This window comes from Rhineura floridana, chromosome 1 (assembly GCF_030035675.1).
Source record: "Rhineura floridana isolate rRhiFlo1 chromosome 1, rRhiFlo1.hap2, whole genome shotgun sequence".
NCBI classification, from domain to species: domain Eukaryota; kingdom Metazoa; phylum Chordata; class Lepidosauria; order Squamata; family Rhineuridae; genus Rhineura; species Rhineura floridana.
Window position 1 is genome coordinate 42,627,825 of NC_084480.1, and position 17,170 is coordinate 42,644,994.

General features: G+C 41.0%; 1 protein-coding gene across 5 annotated transcripts in view; it reads left to right on the forward strand.

The window, feature by feature from the left end:
* The window catches only part of NLN (neurolysin), a 61,878-nt gene extending 45,966 nt beyond the window's left edge, over window positions 1-15,912 (forward strand). For all 5 annotated transcript variants that reach the window (XM_061619422.1, XM_061619393.1, XM_061619432.1 and 2 more), the window contains 5 exons: window positions 2,952-3,153; window positions 4,222-4,408; window positions 7,715-7,843; window positions 9,029-9,165; window positions 14,536-15,912. In XM_061619422.1, coding sequence (XP_061475406.1) covers window positions 2,952-3,153; window positions 4,222-4,408; window positions 7,715-7,843; window positions 9,029-9,165; window positions 14,536-14,667 — 787 coding nt within the window. In that variant the 3' untranslated portion in view covers window positions 14,668-15,912. The remainder of the gene's footprint in view (window positions 1-2,951; window positions 3,154-4,221; window positions 4,409-7,714; window positions 7,844-9,028; window positions 9,166-14,535) is intronic.
* Window positions 15,913-17,170: the final 1,258 nt, after the last annotated feature.

Consider the following 17,170-nt stretch of genomic DNA (forward strand, 5'->3'; position numbering starts at 1 on the left):
GCAGTGTTCTTTGATTGTACTCCTGCCTTTCTTCCAAGGGCCTCAGTGTGGTGCAGATGGTTATCCCTCCACTTTATTTTATTCTTCTCATGACACTGTGAGGTAGCTTAGGCTGAGAGAGCATCACTAGCCCAAGCCCAGTGAGTTTCACAGCTTAGTGGGGCCAGACACTCTGTGTCTTCCCCAACCTGGTGCCCTTCAGGTGTTATAAAACTACAACTCCTATCAGCCCAGCCGGCATGGCTAATGACTAGGTATGTGGGAGAAATTAGATTCAGTTTGCATTTAAAGCCGATGCTTATCAGATTTACAGTCTCCAAAACAACATAAGAACCAAAACCCAGCCATCCTTTGAAATTTGCACTTATTTGAATTTTGCAATGCAATTCTCCAGTCAAATACTGTTTACAAAAATGCATATATTAGGAAAAACATTTTGATTAGCTATACAAGTGCTATCTGATTATTCAGTCAGAAAACGCTTACATTTTAAATTTTAGTTTCAATACAAGTAATTGATTAAAAAATTACAGATTGCAAAGGCCATCATAGAACAGACCTTTCCTTTTCTCTTACATCGGAAAAAAATATCTGTTCTGAAGAGATTCCTTTTGCAACATACACGTGCATCATCTATACACAAGGAACAATTAGGTTCGGTCCATACGTAGCCATTCTTTGAATAAACCTATTGAACATATGAAGCTGCCTTATATTGGGGCTGTGAGCACACTAGTCACCTACAGCACCATTGGCCACACCTGAAAGTCAGTTGCAAACTCTCTTCAAAGCGAATTGTTTAAAAAACGTACTCAAGCTGATACCCAGTTTTACTGTAAAAAGGGAGCAGGGTTTGACTAGCGTTGTTCTGCAGGTTCCAGTGCGTCTCCACCTCTCTTTTCTGAAAACAGGGGCACACGATTCTTGTCAAACCCACTCCCTTTTTACTGTAAAACCTGGTGGGATCAGCTTGAGTGCTTTTTTTAAAAATCACTTTAAAGAGATTTTGCAGCTGATTGGCAGTTCAACCCGTTCCCCCTCCGCGTATGGCCAATGGAAACACTTTCTGTAGGCAGCTAGTGTGCTCACAGCCTAAGTGTGTCTCTACTCTGAGTTAGGCCATTGGTCCATCTAACTCAGTATAGTCTAGACTGACGGGCAGTAACTCTCCAAGGCTTCAGACCAAGATCTCTCCCAGCCTTACCTGGAGATGCTGGAGATTGAACCTGAGACCTTCTGCATGCAAAGCAGATGCTTTAACCAATGAGATATATCTCTTTCCCAAATTAATTTAAATTTATTTCAGTGGCGCCACTCTAAGAATGTCTAAGTCTGGGTCCAACAAATTATATCACCTGGCAGCCTGGGAAAAACCCATTATTTTTTAAAGATTATGGTGAAGCTGTTCATAGCTGGTTGTTTGGGGCGGAAAACCTGAAAGCCTGGCTAAGGATTGCTCTATTTTTTGTGTAAACTCACAGTTTCCCCCCAAAGGAATAATTCTGGGGTCTGTTGTTGCACTCGGCATTCATATATTTAGAAATGGCTATTATAACACTGCTTCCTGCTAAGTGTTACTGGAATCTATTCAAGGACACAGGAGCGAACCTAACTGCCAAGTACTGCTAAAGTTTGTTAGCTTGTTTTGTGTTTGCCTTTATGGCACATGCCCCAGAGTTTAATTTCATCCCTTAATCTGTGAAACTGAACAAGGCACTTGCACAGGATTTATTTCTAAACCTACTCAGGCAGCCTTTGTAACTTGGTTGTAGAACAGAAAACCTTGTGCCATTGGCTGAGGAACCTGCCAAGTCCACATATCTACACTGAGGGTGTGACCAGTGGTTTCACTGTGCTTTGGAGCTTGTCAGCCCCTGCCCAGACAATCCTAATCAGATATCAGATTTTCAAAAGATGCTTCTAGACTTTTTCATTCCTCAGAGGTTGTGATGTTCAAACAGGTGATCAGGATGTTGAAGCAGGTAATCAAGTTGCTTGCTTAGTATGTTGGGCACTAGAGGATCAGCATGCAGGAAGCAACAATTGTGAGTCCAAACTCCTAGAATTTCAGATACCTCTTTTTATATACTTTCCATCCATGTTTAAAAAAACCGCCTACCACTATTTTGGCTCTTCTTAAAGTAGCATAGCCTTCCGTGTTTTATTTATATATATCCACTATATCCTTTATCTTTTTACTTGAATGAAAGGCAGTTCTAGGAATAATAGCTCTAATGTGTCATCTCAAAACAGAAATAGATATAAGGGGTGTCTTAGTAAGAAACATTTGGGCCTCAAATGTACTATATACCTTCTGGGTGCAGTTATTCTTCCTGGAAATATCTCTTTAAAACATAGGGTGCTTATGGAGGGGAGTATGAGGACAGAAGACAAAAAAAAAGGCAACCCAGGAAGTATAATGTGGTATAATATAGCTGATGGCCTGCAAAAAGTGTTGATGAGAACCTTGTTGCAACTGTTTGGAACACTGTGGAGTTGAGTGTTATTCATCATTGCTTGTACTTGGCTTTACAGTTTCAAAGGATAACATTAGATTCCATTCCTGAAATCTTTTTGAACATTTAAAGGAAAAGCTAGTGCTTTAGGAGATAAGATCTGCTCTTTGCTGTGATTAAGGATAGGTTAGAGTAAAACTGACACACAGAAGCAACCATGGTTTCCCCTGAGTCGTATCACGCTAAATTTTCAAAAAATAAAATAAAATTTACCATTAGGTTATTTCATGGGCTTGTGTTCATAGAGCTTTTATTGTTTGGATCCCAAATATGGTGCCTATTTAAAAGAAAAAACAATGGGGAAATGCTTTCTTATTCTTGGCTATTCCAAGAAAAAGATGTTGTTTTCTAATATTAATAAGCAATGCCAAACGATTCACCTTATTTCTTTATGGTAGCTCTCTAAAGATAGTTTTGGCCTATTTTATCACTCAGAGAAGGGAAGTATGGGCACGCCGCATGCTTTGGACTCCAGCCTGGCTGCCTTCTCTCTGATGACAACAGAATGATGTCAGTAGCAGCCCTGATAACCAACTTCACAAAGCCAACACTGGATCGCCCATCACTGCTGCGACATGGTGAGGTGAAAACTTACTTCCATGAGTTTGGACATGTAATGCACCAGATATGTGCACAGGTTAGTAGTTTCCTTACTCCTCAAACATAATAGGGAATCTTCAAGCCTTTTTATGTGACTGTGACTTCTATGTTTAAAGAAGATGAGGGATCAAAAGTTGCATGTTAACTTTCCCCAGTGGAAAAACTAAAACATGTTAATTCAAATAATTAAAACTTAATAGTAAATTTGGGTGGATCTTCATATATTTAGAAATCTTTTCAGTTTATAATAAGGTCTCTGTAAATTTCCTATTAAAAGCAATCTGATCCCATGAAAGTAAGTGGCAGACTGCTTCGGTCCTAGCAGATATGCTGTTCCATCCCTGATGACTCCAGCTGTTAGAAAGTCTGTCTGTACCTGTAGACCCACACAATGGGTCCTTATTATTTGTCATGCTAGAGTGTTACAATGGGCCAGTCTAAATGATACCTAAAAAAATCTGATTTGCTTCTGTATGTAGAACTGATGCACTACCTCCAGCTCCATTGGCGCCACCCATCCAAATTATGGCCCATGTGCACTAGCCAAAACTGCTGTCAGTTCCCAGTATGTGGGCACTGACTGTGTGATATTGGCTTAAGTATAGGATTTTATGCACATATAAGAACCAGCGTAGTGTAGCACTTATTAGGACCTGGGAGACCAGGGTTCCAATCCACACTCAGCCCTGAAGCTCCCTGGGTGACTTTGGCCAATCACTGTCTCTGAGCTCAACTCAACTCACAGGGTTGTTTTGAGGATAAAGTGGTGAGGGAGGAGATCATGTATTCCACCTTGAGCTTTTTGAAGGAAAGATGGGATTTAAATAAATAATAAAGATACATGCTGTAACTTGGACATGCTGTCCCCACGCATGGGGTAGATTAGCCTTCTCAGTTATTGTCAGAACCAGCCCAGAGTGTTGGAAGAATGTTGGAGACTGGCTCATATAAAAACCTATATGTATAAATAAATTTATTTTGTGAAATCCGCTGCATTTTAATATTGAACTTTTAATATTTGTGTACAAGTACATGTGCCAATAAGATATATTCACACATACTCATTTGTATTCTTGTTATTTATATTTGTTCACATCTTTCATAGACTGATTTTGCCAGGTTTAGTGGAACTAATGTGGAAACGGACTTTGTAGAGGTACCTTCACAAATGTTTGAGAATTGGGTTTGGGAAAAAGAACCTCTACAACAAATGTCAAAACATTATAAAGATGGCAGCCAGGTCCCAGATGATCTTCTTGAAAAACTTGTCGCTTCTAGACTAGCCAACACAGGTATTACCTTTTTCCCCCTTTTTTTCCTTTTGCTATAGTTTTATCTTGTGCATGAGAAAAAGAATTCTTGACACAATTTAAGTGAAAGAATGTCATAAAAAAACCAGGTATGTAAGGATATCTTCTCCCATAGAAAACAACACCCAAGCACCCTAGGTGGAAATATTAGCAGACGTTCCGTATTCCAATGTCTTGAATTATGAGGGTAATCTAGAAATATGCTGTAATATAATAATTTCTGTAATATGCTAGAAATATGCTCTGAGTCATATGGAGATCTACAGAGGTGAATAAGTATCAAGCTCAAAACTGGATTCTGGAGAATTAATTTTTTCTGCAGGTAGACCTTGTCCTCCTTCCAAGTGAGGAACTTGCATAAGCTTGGAACCCTTTCATATGTTGCAGCTTAAAAGCTGAAGTAGCTGCATGTGCACTGAATAACTCTCTACCACAACTATAGACATTGTAATAGATGAATGAAGCTACATTTACCTCCCCTATACCTGATGTCATATATGTCATCAGGTGTAGGATAGGTAAAGACACAGTTGGGTTGAAATGGGGTTTGCAGGCACCACCAATCTGCTAATTGGCAGCAATTGCTTTGCAAGTGCCGCTGATCACCTAATTAACTGGGCTTGCAAAGTGCTGTGCACTGGGTTTTGCAAACACTGATGTCAGGGCTTTGCCTACACAGTTTACTGCATAGGCAAAAACGAATCAGATGATAGGTGGAGGGCCCTGGCGTCATGTCAAGCTTAGCGTGGGTGGGTGAGTGAGAGAGGTAAGGATCCTGCCCACTGTTTGGATCCAGTTTCCTGCCCCCAGTTTAAACATACCATGGTTAGTTTTAAAAGCCAGCTTCATAACCTATGGTTTGAAGTTGGCTTGTTTTGAAGCTAAGCAGAGTTTGTGATAAACAGACTCCTTGGTTTGCAGGTAACAGCAAGCTGAGATTAGGGGAAATAAACACTGCCCCAGACCCCCCTCCAGGCTGTTTAAGAGTAGAGGGGAGAATGTGCCAGCCTGAGGCATGCTAAGGCTTGTTCCAGCCCATGACATGTGAACTTTATCTTGCCTAGTTGAACATATCAATTGTCCCAAAAATTCACTTTTTTTTCCTTAATGGATCTTCTTCACTCCTTTTGTAATGTATTTACATACCCTGTTTAGCTATATTTGGAAAGAGGGGGACAAGAGGAAGTGCACAAGCCTCAAGCCCACTCCAGACCTGTCCCTGGGTATAACCCAGGAGAAGGCACATCATCTAAACAGGGCCAGTGTCTTGCAAGCAATTTGACCTGTAGCAGTGTATATTAGCAGTATATCTCCTATAAAAACTTCCATTTACCACTGTTTTTATTTTTTTTAGTTCCTTCATTTGAAATTTTATGACATTTCCTTTATCTAATTCTATTATTAGCACTCTATTTTATTTATTTATTTTAAAAAGTTTTTTTTTAATTTAAAATATTTCTATCCCGCCCCTCTACCCTATAATAGGGCACTCAGGGCAGCTTACAATAAAATGGAACACATACATAATAAACTTGTACACAATAAAGATCACAAAAACATTAAAATAAATTAAAATACTATATATGTATGTATGTATGTAAATAATACATACACATATGCACGCACGCACACACACACACACATATATACATATGTCCACCATCCAGGTCACCTTCATATTCCAGAGATTGACCAAGGCTTCAGCAGTATCGCCAGCCATGCTGGGAACATCCCCCAGAGCAATCAGGAAACCATCCGGACCATCTTAATCAACCCTTCACCCCTGCGAAGGTTACCGGGGGCACAAAGTCTAAACCTTATCAGGTGGTTATCTGTCCATGAGAACGGAGTCACTAAGAACCCCTCCACCCTCAGATCACCTTCTTCCTGTCCCGAACAAAACACAAGATCAAGTGTGTGTTGTGCCACAGGTGTTGGTCCAGATGATATTAGAGACAGCCCCATGGTTGTCATGGCAGCCATGAAGTCCTGAGCCAGACCTGTGAGTCTAACCTCAGCATGTATATTGAAATCACCCAGGACAACCAGCCTGGGCAACTGCAACACCAGTGCCGAGACCAGCTCCACCAGCTCAGGGAGAGAGACTGTTGGGCAGCGGGGTGGATAGTACACCAACAGAATCCCCACTCTTGTCTCCCTGACCCAACGCCAGGCACACTCACTCAAAACTGAAAGTGTTAGGGACAGGGTACCTGACAGGGGAGATAGATTCCCTGGAGACAATTGCAACCCCACCTCCCCATCCCCTGGATCTAGGCTGCTGGAGTGCCACAAAACCTGGTGGGCAGATCTGGGAGATACCTATTCCGCCTTGGTCATTTAGCCAGATTTTGGTAATACAAGCAAGGTCAGCGCATTCATCCAGGATTAAGTCCTGAATTAAAGTGGTTTTATTAGTCACTGACCTTGCATTCACCAGCAGAACAGAAAGATCCAGGGAGTTCCCAGCACAGCTACCAGTGTCCTGAGGGATGGAAGGGGAACCAGAAAGGGACAAGCACAAAGATGTCTTGTATCCCTTCCCCTGTAACAGCCAGTCTGCCTCCCACTGCTATTATGTCCCCTGCCCAATATTACCTCCATGCCAGGCCTCTGACTACTCCTACCCCGACACATGTTAAAAGGAGCCTGAGACTGAAAAATTAAATTGAAAAGAAAAAAAAGTTAAAATAAATGAATAAAACCCTCCTATGTAGTTCCCAGAAATAGCTGGTATAGCACAGTGGGGAGGAGAGCCTGGCTGGGAGTCCAGAGTCTGTGAGTTCAAATCCCTGCTCGTGTCTCCTGAGTGTCAAGGGCCAGTTAAAAATCACCTCCACAGTGAGTGGCGCAGGGGTTAAGTGCCCTGCCACCTGTGCAGATGTGGGCAAGCTGCATAGTCCCAAGGAGCCTAGTTGCCCCCCAGCTGGCAGTTGCAGACAAGGAAGGGGCTGGTTTGTGCAGCTGTGGCAAGCTGAGTAGGCCCTAGCCAGCTGGGGAGGACTAGCCTCAGAGGGAGGCAATGGTAAACCCCCTCTGAATACCGCTTACCATGAACACCCTATTCATAGGGTAGCCATAAGTCGGGACCGACTTGAAGGCAGTCCGTTTCCATGTAGTTCCCAATAGCAAACCAAATTCCCGCTTCCCCTCTCTTGTTACCTTGTAACCTTTTCTTTTTCCCCAATGCTCTTTTCCCAGACTGGATTTTATAGCACTCGCATCTTTCCAAGTTCCTTGTTCTCTAGTTTGTTAAAAATTATGTTTTTGATCCTCTTACTTACCTAGGTCTTCTGACTCTTCGTCAGATTGTGTTGAGCAAGGTTGATCAGTCTGTTCATACTAAATCTTTTACTGATCCTGCTGAGGAATATGTCAAGTACTGTGATGAAATTTTGGGGATACCTGCAACTCCAGGTATGAAAACTTAAAAGTTCCATTTTACTTTTTAGTTTTACTTTATGCATTTTAATTTACATTTTAAGTACATTCCATCTTACATTTTATAAACATCAGCTTTAAAAAGGTTGGGATAATAAATAAATAAATAAATAAATTTACTTTCTCCCTTACACTGAAAGCCTGGATACCCTGGATTGAATCCAGAGTTCTATGAGCAGAGTTCTTATCAGTGTTGGGCTCCCCTGCACCTTCTAAAATGTGCTGCAGCTGTTTGGAGGATTACCTGGCACTGGGAATTATGGGGGAAGGAGGGAAAATAGACAAAAATAACCTCCATTCCATTGAATTTGCCTCTGGATCAAGATCCTTACCATAAGAGGTCAGCCCTCTCCTCTCCACCACAGCCAGCACTCTGCTTACCTTTACTCTTGGCAGAGCACAGCAAGACAAGACGGACTTAGGTAACCTCCCAGCAGACTGCACTGCACAGTACCTTATTCACAGCGCCGACAGTTGAGTGTCAGCACCTGGTATCGTAGGCCAGTTGTTGAGGCTCTTGCAGGGCCCCACTACCTGCCCCAGGCTGTCACCTGCCCAGGCACCTTGGTCTGAGAGCCTCCATTTTAATTTCCTTTAGTGCCCCAGAGTGACACTATGTCAAGCATTCTAGGACCTTATGAGAATTTAAAATGGCAGCTCTTAAGTGCCCTTGGTTTGCTGCTGCCACCATCAGGTAAGCCTTAGGGGGCCCGCCAGAGGCACTTTGCCCAGGCCTCCCTGGATCCTGGAGCTAGCTCCAGTAGGAGCCCCTTCTTTCTCTGTAACAAATTTGGAATACTTTCTTTCTCCCTCACTCTTCTCCTCTGGTGTGCTCCACTCTACTTCACTCAGAACACTAGCAATTAGCAGAGGTATCTGGCTCCCCAAGGAAAGGTTTAGCATGATCAAGAAGCTAAAGTTCTGCACTATCTTTCATGTACATGTTATTTACTTGTTATTTCTGTCCTTCCTCTAAGATGTTCTAGTATACATGGAGTTCTTACAGGCACCCTATTCAGGTTCTGGCTAGGCCCAGATCTGCTTGATTTCAGAGAGATACAACTCTATCAGGTGCCTTCAGGCACTTCTCTGAAACATTCTGTTTATCACTGAATGTTTTATCAGTATGTCCCATATTTCTTATTATGCTGCTTTTTACAGGTACAAATATGCCAGCCACCTTTGGACATTTGGCAGGTGGATATGATGCCCAGTACTATGGGTACCTATGGAGTGAAGTTTTCTCTATGGATATTTTTTACAATTGCTTTAAACGAGAAGGGATAATGAATCCAAAGGTATGGAAACTTGTTTATGACATACTATATCATAAAGTTTAATCAGTGGTTTTTTTCAGAATTTTCTGTTGTCTCAAAAATATGATTTACTAGAAAGGATATAACTGGGAAGTTTGAATACGTTGGCTTTTTTGCTGTATTTTAATTTGGGCAGTCATTTTAATTTGTATGTACAACAGGCTTATTTTTATAAGATGTTTGATTTTACTTGATATTTATAATTAAAATTGTACTATGTTTTAACGTGTTTAATTGTTGATATTTAACAATTGTGAGCTGCTCTGGCAGCTCTTTGGGGTACAAATGTTCTAAACAATTAAAATACCTGGTTTTACACACACACATGAAAATTCAATGGATAGTGTTTGTTTTTGACAAAACATCAAGTAACACTGTAGTACAACAGTTGTATTTTGAGCCTGTACTACTCTCTGCAAGCACACAGTCTATTTATCTGGTGTCCTGATGTTTTCCCAACAAAGGCATGGGACTGAGATAGAAGAAATGATGTTTTATGGCTCTGATCAATCACACTACCCTTGACAATGCAGAATGCTATCTGTAGTCGGTATGTGTTAAAACACATGCACAATTAAGAATTTGATTCTAAAACCAAGCAAACTTCTAACCCAAATAATAATACATTTTGAAACATTGAGGTAGTGCCTGCAAAAGAATTGTTGTTGTTGTTGTTGTTGTTGTTATTGTTATTATTATTATTATTATTATTAATTACATTTGTATACCACCCCATAGCCGAAGCTCTCCGGGTGGTTTACAACAATTAAAAACAAATATACAAATTTAAAAACACTTTAAAAAAAAAAAACAATTTAAAAACACATGCTAAAATGCCTGGGTGAAGAGGAAAGTCTTGACCTGGTGCCGAAAAGATAACAGTGTTGGCGCCAGGTACACCTCGTCAGAGAGATCATTCCATAATTTGGGGGCCACCACTGAGAAAGCCCTCTCCCTTGTTGCCAGCCTCCCAGCTTCCCTCTGAGTATGCACCTGGAGGAGGGCCTTTGATGTTGAGCGTAGTTGATGGGTGGGTTCATGTCGGGAGAGGCGTTCCATCAGGTATTGTGGTCCCAAGCCATGTAAGGCTTTATAGGTTAAAACCGCAAAAGGTGGTGGAGCTTGTGTGCCCTGCATCGCTACTTGCAGTTTTGTCAAACGATGAAACTGGTTGTAGGCTGGAGTTCCATAAAAGTAATAATTTCTTCAACAAGAATTACTTTATAAAGCTGTAGTTGGAATTGTAAATAAGTAATACACCTGAGCAATACAGCTTGAAAAGTGGTACAGAAGCTTTGATTATAATATGTCACAGCAGGTAGCCAACACTAGTTTACCTTAATAGCATTAGCATGTATGTGGCTTGACTTCCAAGTTTAACTCTTTTTCTGTGAACAGTAAACTCCTTTCCCTCCTTTGTTTATAAACTAGCTGATAAGAGAGCAGTAGTACGTGCAGGAGGTGCCTGCATAAAAAAGCAACAAATGATGGCTGTGGATAACAGTAAAGGAGGAAGTCTTAGAAGAACATTGTTGGTTTTTAGAACTGGTCTGGAACTCTAAAATGATTTGAGAATCATAGACATTCCTACTCTGTGAAGTTGATGGCTGGATGGATTGGGATTGCACATAGTCCCCTGTCCTCTAATTGTGGGGGGCTTCATGCAGAAAAGCAGTAATACCACTGGTGATAGGAAGGGAGGGCAGCAGTGATTTTGAATCCACTGGATCCGAAGTCCCAAGGAGGAGGCCCTCAGCTACTCTAGCCTGGACCTGGTATGGTGAAAAAGAAAAGGTCCCGCTTAACTATCCTGGCTGACCTGAGCCAGCAGGTGTTGGGATGTGGTGGTGAACCCACCACTATGTTCTGTTGTACCCTGGCCCCTGTAACAGAGCAATCCTATGCATGTCTGCTCTGAAGTAAGTCTCATTCAGTTCAGTGGGACTTCCTCCCAGATAACTGTGTGGTGTGTAGGACTTCAGCCTTATCCATGTTATCATGTTGTCTTATCCACCATAATAATAGGAATAAATGTTGTTTGTTCTGTGTCATTAAAAAAAAGCTGTTGTACAGAATAAAGACATAGAATTAAAAAGAATACAGAATAAAAACAACAAAGGTTAGCTTGAAGTTTTACCATCTTAAATGAACAGATATATGAGGAAGAAGAAATGATAAAGGAAAACAATGGGGGGAGACCAGAGAGCAAATTGAAATACCTTCATTAATTAAAATAGATAAGCCTTGAGGGGTTTCTTGAACAGCAGAAGGGACTGGATCCTACTCATATCTGGAGGCAGTGAATTCCAAAGATAAGGTGCTGCCAAAGCAAATGGATCAGGTGCAATTATTGGTCTAACTGGAAGGCTGGCACCAGAAGAACTCAGGGCTCAGAAGGGAGTATGCAGATAGATAAGATGGGGAATAAACAGGAGCAACAGAGTCAAGGCATTTAAAAATAAGATTTTAAAAAGAACATAATTAAGGATAGTTAGGGCACAGGGGGAAAAAGAGGAGAAACGTCATATTTACAAGCAAGAAATGCCCAAAGTGAAGAATGGACACCAGTGATTTCAGGGAAAGGGAAAACATCAAAAAGGGCATTAATACAGTGTATTTCTTCACGGCTACTGTCTAACATTACAATAATGTAGCCAACTACTTCACACACAACTGTACTGTCTAGCACTATTTGCCATGGAGATCCTCCTAGTAACATGGAAACGTATCCATATCTGCAGTGGGTGCCTCCAGGAATATTCAGCGGTGGTATGGAAATTTTCAATTGGAGTTGACTAAACTACATAGAAAGCTAGGCATTGCAAATCACAACATGAGAGGCATCTTCAATTGTGGATGAGGTAGACCAATCCTAACACAAGGGTTGGGTAAGCAGAACATTTTTAGACCAGTATGCAGTAGCAGTCTTTGGGCTTATCCACACAGCGATTTATCTGTGTATCTGGTGCTACTTCAACATCAAAGCCCTCCTCCGGTGCCTACTCCGAGGGAAGGTCGGAGGCTGGCAACAAAGGAGAAGGCCAAATTATGGAATGATCTTCTTGATGAAGTGCACCTGGCACCAACACTGTTACCTTATCGGCACCAGGTCAAGACTTTCCTCTTCACCCAGGCATTTTAGCATGTGTTTTTAAATTATTATTATTATTTTTATTATTATTATTATTATTTATTAAATTTATATACCGCCCGACTAGCAATAGCTCTCTGGGCGGTGAACATAAAATAGCATAAAAATACAATGAATAACAAAATAATACTAAAATACAATCAACAATCCAATACAATAAACATTTTTAAAAGTAAATCAGTGTAACTTAAAATGCTTCAGAGAATAGGAAGGTTTTGACCTGGCACCGGAAAGAGAGCAGAGTCGACGCCAGGCATACTTCCTCGGGGAGACTGTTCCATAGTTCGGGGGCCACCACTGAGAAGGCCCTAGATCTTGTCATCACCCTCCGGGCCTCCCTGTGAGTTGGAACCCGGAGGAGGGCCTTCGTAGCAGAACGTAGTGCACGGGCCGGTTCATATCGGAAGAGGCGTTCCGCAAGGTATCGTGGTCCCGCACCGTATAAGGCTTTATAGGTTAATACCAACACTTTGAATCTAGCCCGGAAACATATTGGCAACCAGTGCAAGCTGGCCAGAACAGGTGTTATATGCTTGGACCGCTTGGTCCTTGTCAGCAATCTGGCCGCCGCATTTTGCACTAGTTGTAGCTTCCGAACTGTCTTCAAAGGTAGCCCTACGTAAAGCGCATTGCAGTAATCCAAACGTGAGGTTACCAGAGCATGTACCACTGATGTAAGGTCCTCTTTACTCAAATAGGGACGTAGCTGGGCTACCAACCGAAGTTGGTAAAACGCATTCCTAACCACCGAGGCTACTTGAGCCTCAAGTGAGAGGGAAGAGTCTAAAAAGACTCCCAGACTACGAACCCGGTGCTTTTTAAAAATGTGTTTTTAAATTTGTATATTTGTTTTTAATGTTTTTAATTGTTGTAAACCACCCAGAGAGCTTCGGCTATGGGGTGGTATGCAAATGCAATAAAATAAATAAATAAATAATACTTGCATCCTCTTTTAATTTGCATGGTTCACATGACACTGCAGGCAAGCAGAAGCTATCACACAGTTTTCCCCTTTAAATCTCTATTAACCCAATCCTGATATAATCCGAAAAGGGAAGGAAAAAAGTCTCCACTTCGTGACTCTATGAAGCTTGCAGACGCTTTGCTCTGAGGCTCTTAGGTGGATGTGTCAATCGTTCTCCTCTCCATGCCCACTCCCTCCTCCTCCATTCATTTCATATCCTCTGGGCTGTGCATCAAAAGTATTCTAGGAGTGTAGAGATACAAAACTTAGCTTCACATATGCTTAACATAGAGGGCACTGTGGAAATATGGACAGATGTTAAGTTGACTGCCTGGCAGGTGTGTTTCCATCTTAAAACTGCTTGAAGAGAAGTCTGCAGTCATTCAGCTATGCTATGAGGGTAGATTAATGTCCTCGAACTTTACCACAAAATAGTATTTTTAAAAAATGCACACTATGGTTAAAAAGACCCACATGGTGCTTTTGGGGACAATTCTTTAGAGAAGGGCTGTAGCTCAATGGCAGAGCATCTGCTTTGCATGCAGAAGGTCCCAGGTTCAATCCCCAGCATCTAGAAGTATGGCTTGGAGAGTTCCCTGGCTAAAACCCTGGGAGAGTGGCTGCCAGTCAGTGTAGACATACTGAGCTAGATGGACTAATGGTCCTGCTCAGTATTTGGCAGCTTTCTATGTTCACTGCAAGTTTTGTAAATCATTTTTTTAAATCCTGGTTTATTGGTTTATATTTATTTATTTATTTATTTATTATCATTATTTTTACCCCGCCCTTTTTCCAGAACTGGAACTCACGGCGGCTTCCAGATAAAAGAACCATATAATTAAAAACATACAAAAGTCTAGATTAAAATAGAATTAAACTATTTACAGTATTAAAACCATTCATACATACAGTTAAAATAATTCAAACTCAGTTTTAAAATAATACAATTAGACTATAGCAATGCAGCACCCTTCAAGCCCTGTCCTTAACAGCCTTCAGTTCCAAAGGTTTATTGGTTGTATCATAACTGAGTGTTTGAGGCCTCGGAAGGTCCACATCAATCACACTGTGGGGGAGGAGAGCAACTTGCGGGAAGACAAAAATAACCATGTCAGCTGCATGCCAAGACTACATGCTGCTTCCATTCTGCGCAGGTTTCATTGGTCTTTATTTATTGTGGATTTAGAAAGTTCACATAAACATGAAATGTTAACCTACCAATCTTATTTTATTTTAGGCTGGAATGAAATACAGAAATCTTATCCTGAAGCCTGGAGGCTCATTAGATGGGATGGATATGCTCCAAAACTTTTTAGGTCGTAAGCCAAACCAAAAAGCTTTTTTACTGAGTAAAGGATTATATACTTAATAAAACTATGGTCTCATTGTAATCAGATGTCATCTGGGGAATCAGTCTTGAAATACCTCTTGATTTTCATGGCCTGAAAGGTGAAACACAAGAGTTTCTCACCAGGAAAGATCCAATTGTTTTTCTGATGTTTTTATTACTACTTTTCAAAATTCATAATTCTCACTGTCACCTCAAAATTCTTACTGATTTTTGTACTGTACTGTACTTAAAGTTTTGCTTTTTGTGGATTGTGATGAAGTCAGAAAATAAAAACGTAATTTTTTTAAAAAGCAGATACAAGTGTTGAATAAATATAACATAAATAATGTTGTGGAATTTTAGTTTTGAACAGCAAAGCGATCACTAGTTTTTCGGTCTACCAAGGAATTTGTACTTGATTAACCTAAATCCTCATTTTCAGCTGGGTCTAATGTGCAGATGCTATTTTGAGGCACATCAGATCCTAAATACTTAGCTTGAAAATGCAAAACAATAAACACTGAGGTCAAAATTCTGTAGAAGGCTCCCAAAAATGTTCTCTCTTGAGCAGTGGTCGCTGGTGGTTCCATGTCAGTGGGGCAGTGGAATCCAGGTTTTAGTCCAAACGTTCAAGTTGAGCTCCTTGAAAGTTTGTACTAAAACCAAGAGTGGATTCCACTGCCCCATTGACTCTTGGGTCTCTAGAGAGTATAGAACCTGTAGGTGTAAAATAAGAAAAAATGGGGGGGGGAGAGTCCATAAGCTATAGTTTCATCACCGAAGCCTCAGATTTGTCACATGTACTTCCTCTCCCACTGCTGTTGCAATTTTAGGAAATCCCCTGCCTCTTGAATGTGTGTTTTCAGTGGTACTTTCCGTTTAGCTTCAACAGCCCTGGTGCATTTTCCTCATGACAAGGGAAGCCAGCCTGCCCACTGTTGTTTTGCCACTTTGGCCAGACTTACTAAAGCTAACTTCAGCCAGACACCTTCTGTTTCTCCAATCTTTTGTTCAGGGGGAGAAAAAGAAAAACCTCTCCATTTAAAAACAAAGACCTTATGATCACAGCCTTCTAGATCTGTACCTGTTCAGAATGTAAGTGGGGAGGTTCTTGTATATAAAAAAAGTGTTTGTTTGTATTAGTGTGCTGCAAAAGCTGTCCATTGCTGTATGGGGGGTTGTTTTATTATTTTGTTTTCATGGTATAGTATATTTACTTTTGTTTTTAACAATGTTGTAAGTTGCTTGGAGACCTTCATGTAACAATCAGCTAATAAATTGATGATGGTGATGATGGAGAAAGTCTCGTGTTTCGTTGTGGGCTCTTATATCTAATATGTTTTCCTTGGCAAAAGAGGTTTTTTTGTGGGGGGGGGTTACACAGGGGAGCATTCAAACATTTTATGTATTTGAGCATTTTTAAAGTCTGTGTTTCTTCCATCGTGGACCTTAAAGGGGCATACATGGAATTCCTAGTCAGTCTCCCATCCAGGCACTGACCCAGACCCAAATCTGTTTAGCTTCTGCAACGTGGCTGCATCATATTCCCTCAGACCACACCCTGGAGCCCAGTCATGCAGCCCCTCGCCTGCATTCTGGTACAGTCTCAGGATGGCTGTTATCATAAACTTCTTCTTGATAGGTAGATTGACCTTTAAATTTTGTGAAAGAGTGGGATGTGTAATTTATCAGTCAGAATGGGCATTCTTGTATCTAAGCTGTTTAAAAAAAATCTGGTGAAGGTGAGGAACACCTGAATTAATTCTGTTAATCTGACAACAAAAACCCTAATGTTTTTAGGAGACCAATGAATCGGTTGACCATTCCAATGGTAATATAAAAAACTGGTGGTGAGGCGGAAGAGAATGGATGAATCATTACTACAGTGAATGAAATTACTTTGTACTGTGATGTGGATCCAAAGAGAGAAGAATGACTGAATTCAGATGATGCCAATTGAAAAGTAAAAATTACATAACTAGAAAGTCCTGAATATTTCTATTCAACCCACCCCCACACACACCCTATGTTAAAAGATAAGGAGTACCCATATGAACCTATGTGGTATAGTGGTTAGAGTGGCAGACTGCTGGGACCTGGGAGACCACAGTTCAAATCCTGGTTTGGCTATGAAGCTCACTGGGTGACCTTAGATCAGTCATGATCTCTCAGCCTACCTCACAGGGTTGTTGTGAGAGTAATTGGGGGGGAGCATGTTTGCACACTACCTTATGCTCCTTGGAGAAAAATATGAGATATAAATGTAATAAACAAATATGCTTTACCAGCAGAAGTAATAGAAATTTGGGGAGAGGGAGTAGATCAGGAAAATAACACGGGAGTAAAGGGCTAAATCTTCCTCCCCAACAGCCACTTTCCTGATCTTCCATGTAGCTGTGTGAGGCTGTTAATTTGGGGAAAGGAGAAAGCAGCAGGGGTTTGAATCATAGATCTCCTCCATCATGCAGAGGAGTGAATCTGCGGGTTGAGAGATGAAAAGTATAGCCTCCACAATTCAGCTATGGCTGTTCCCTATTTCTGT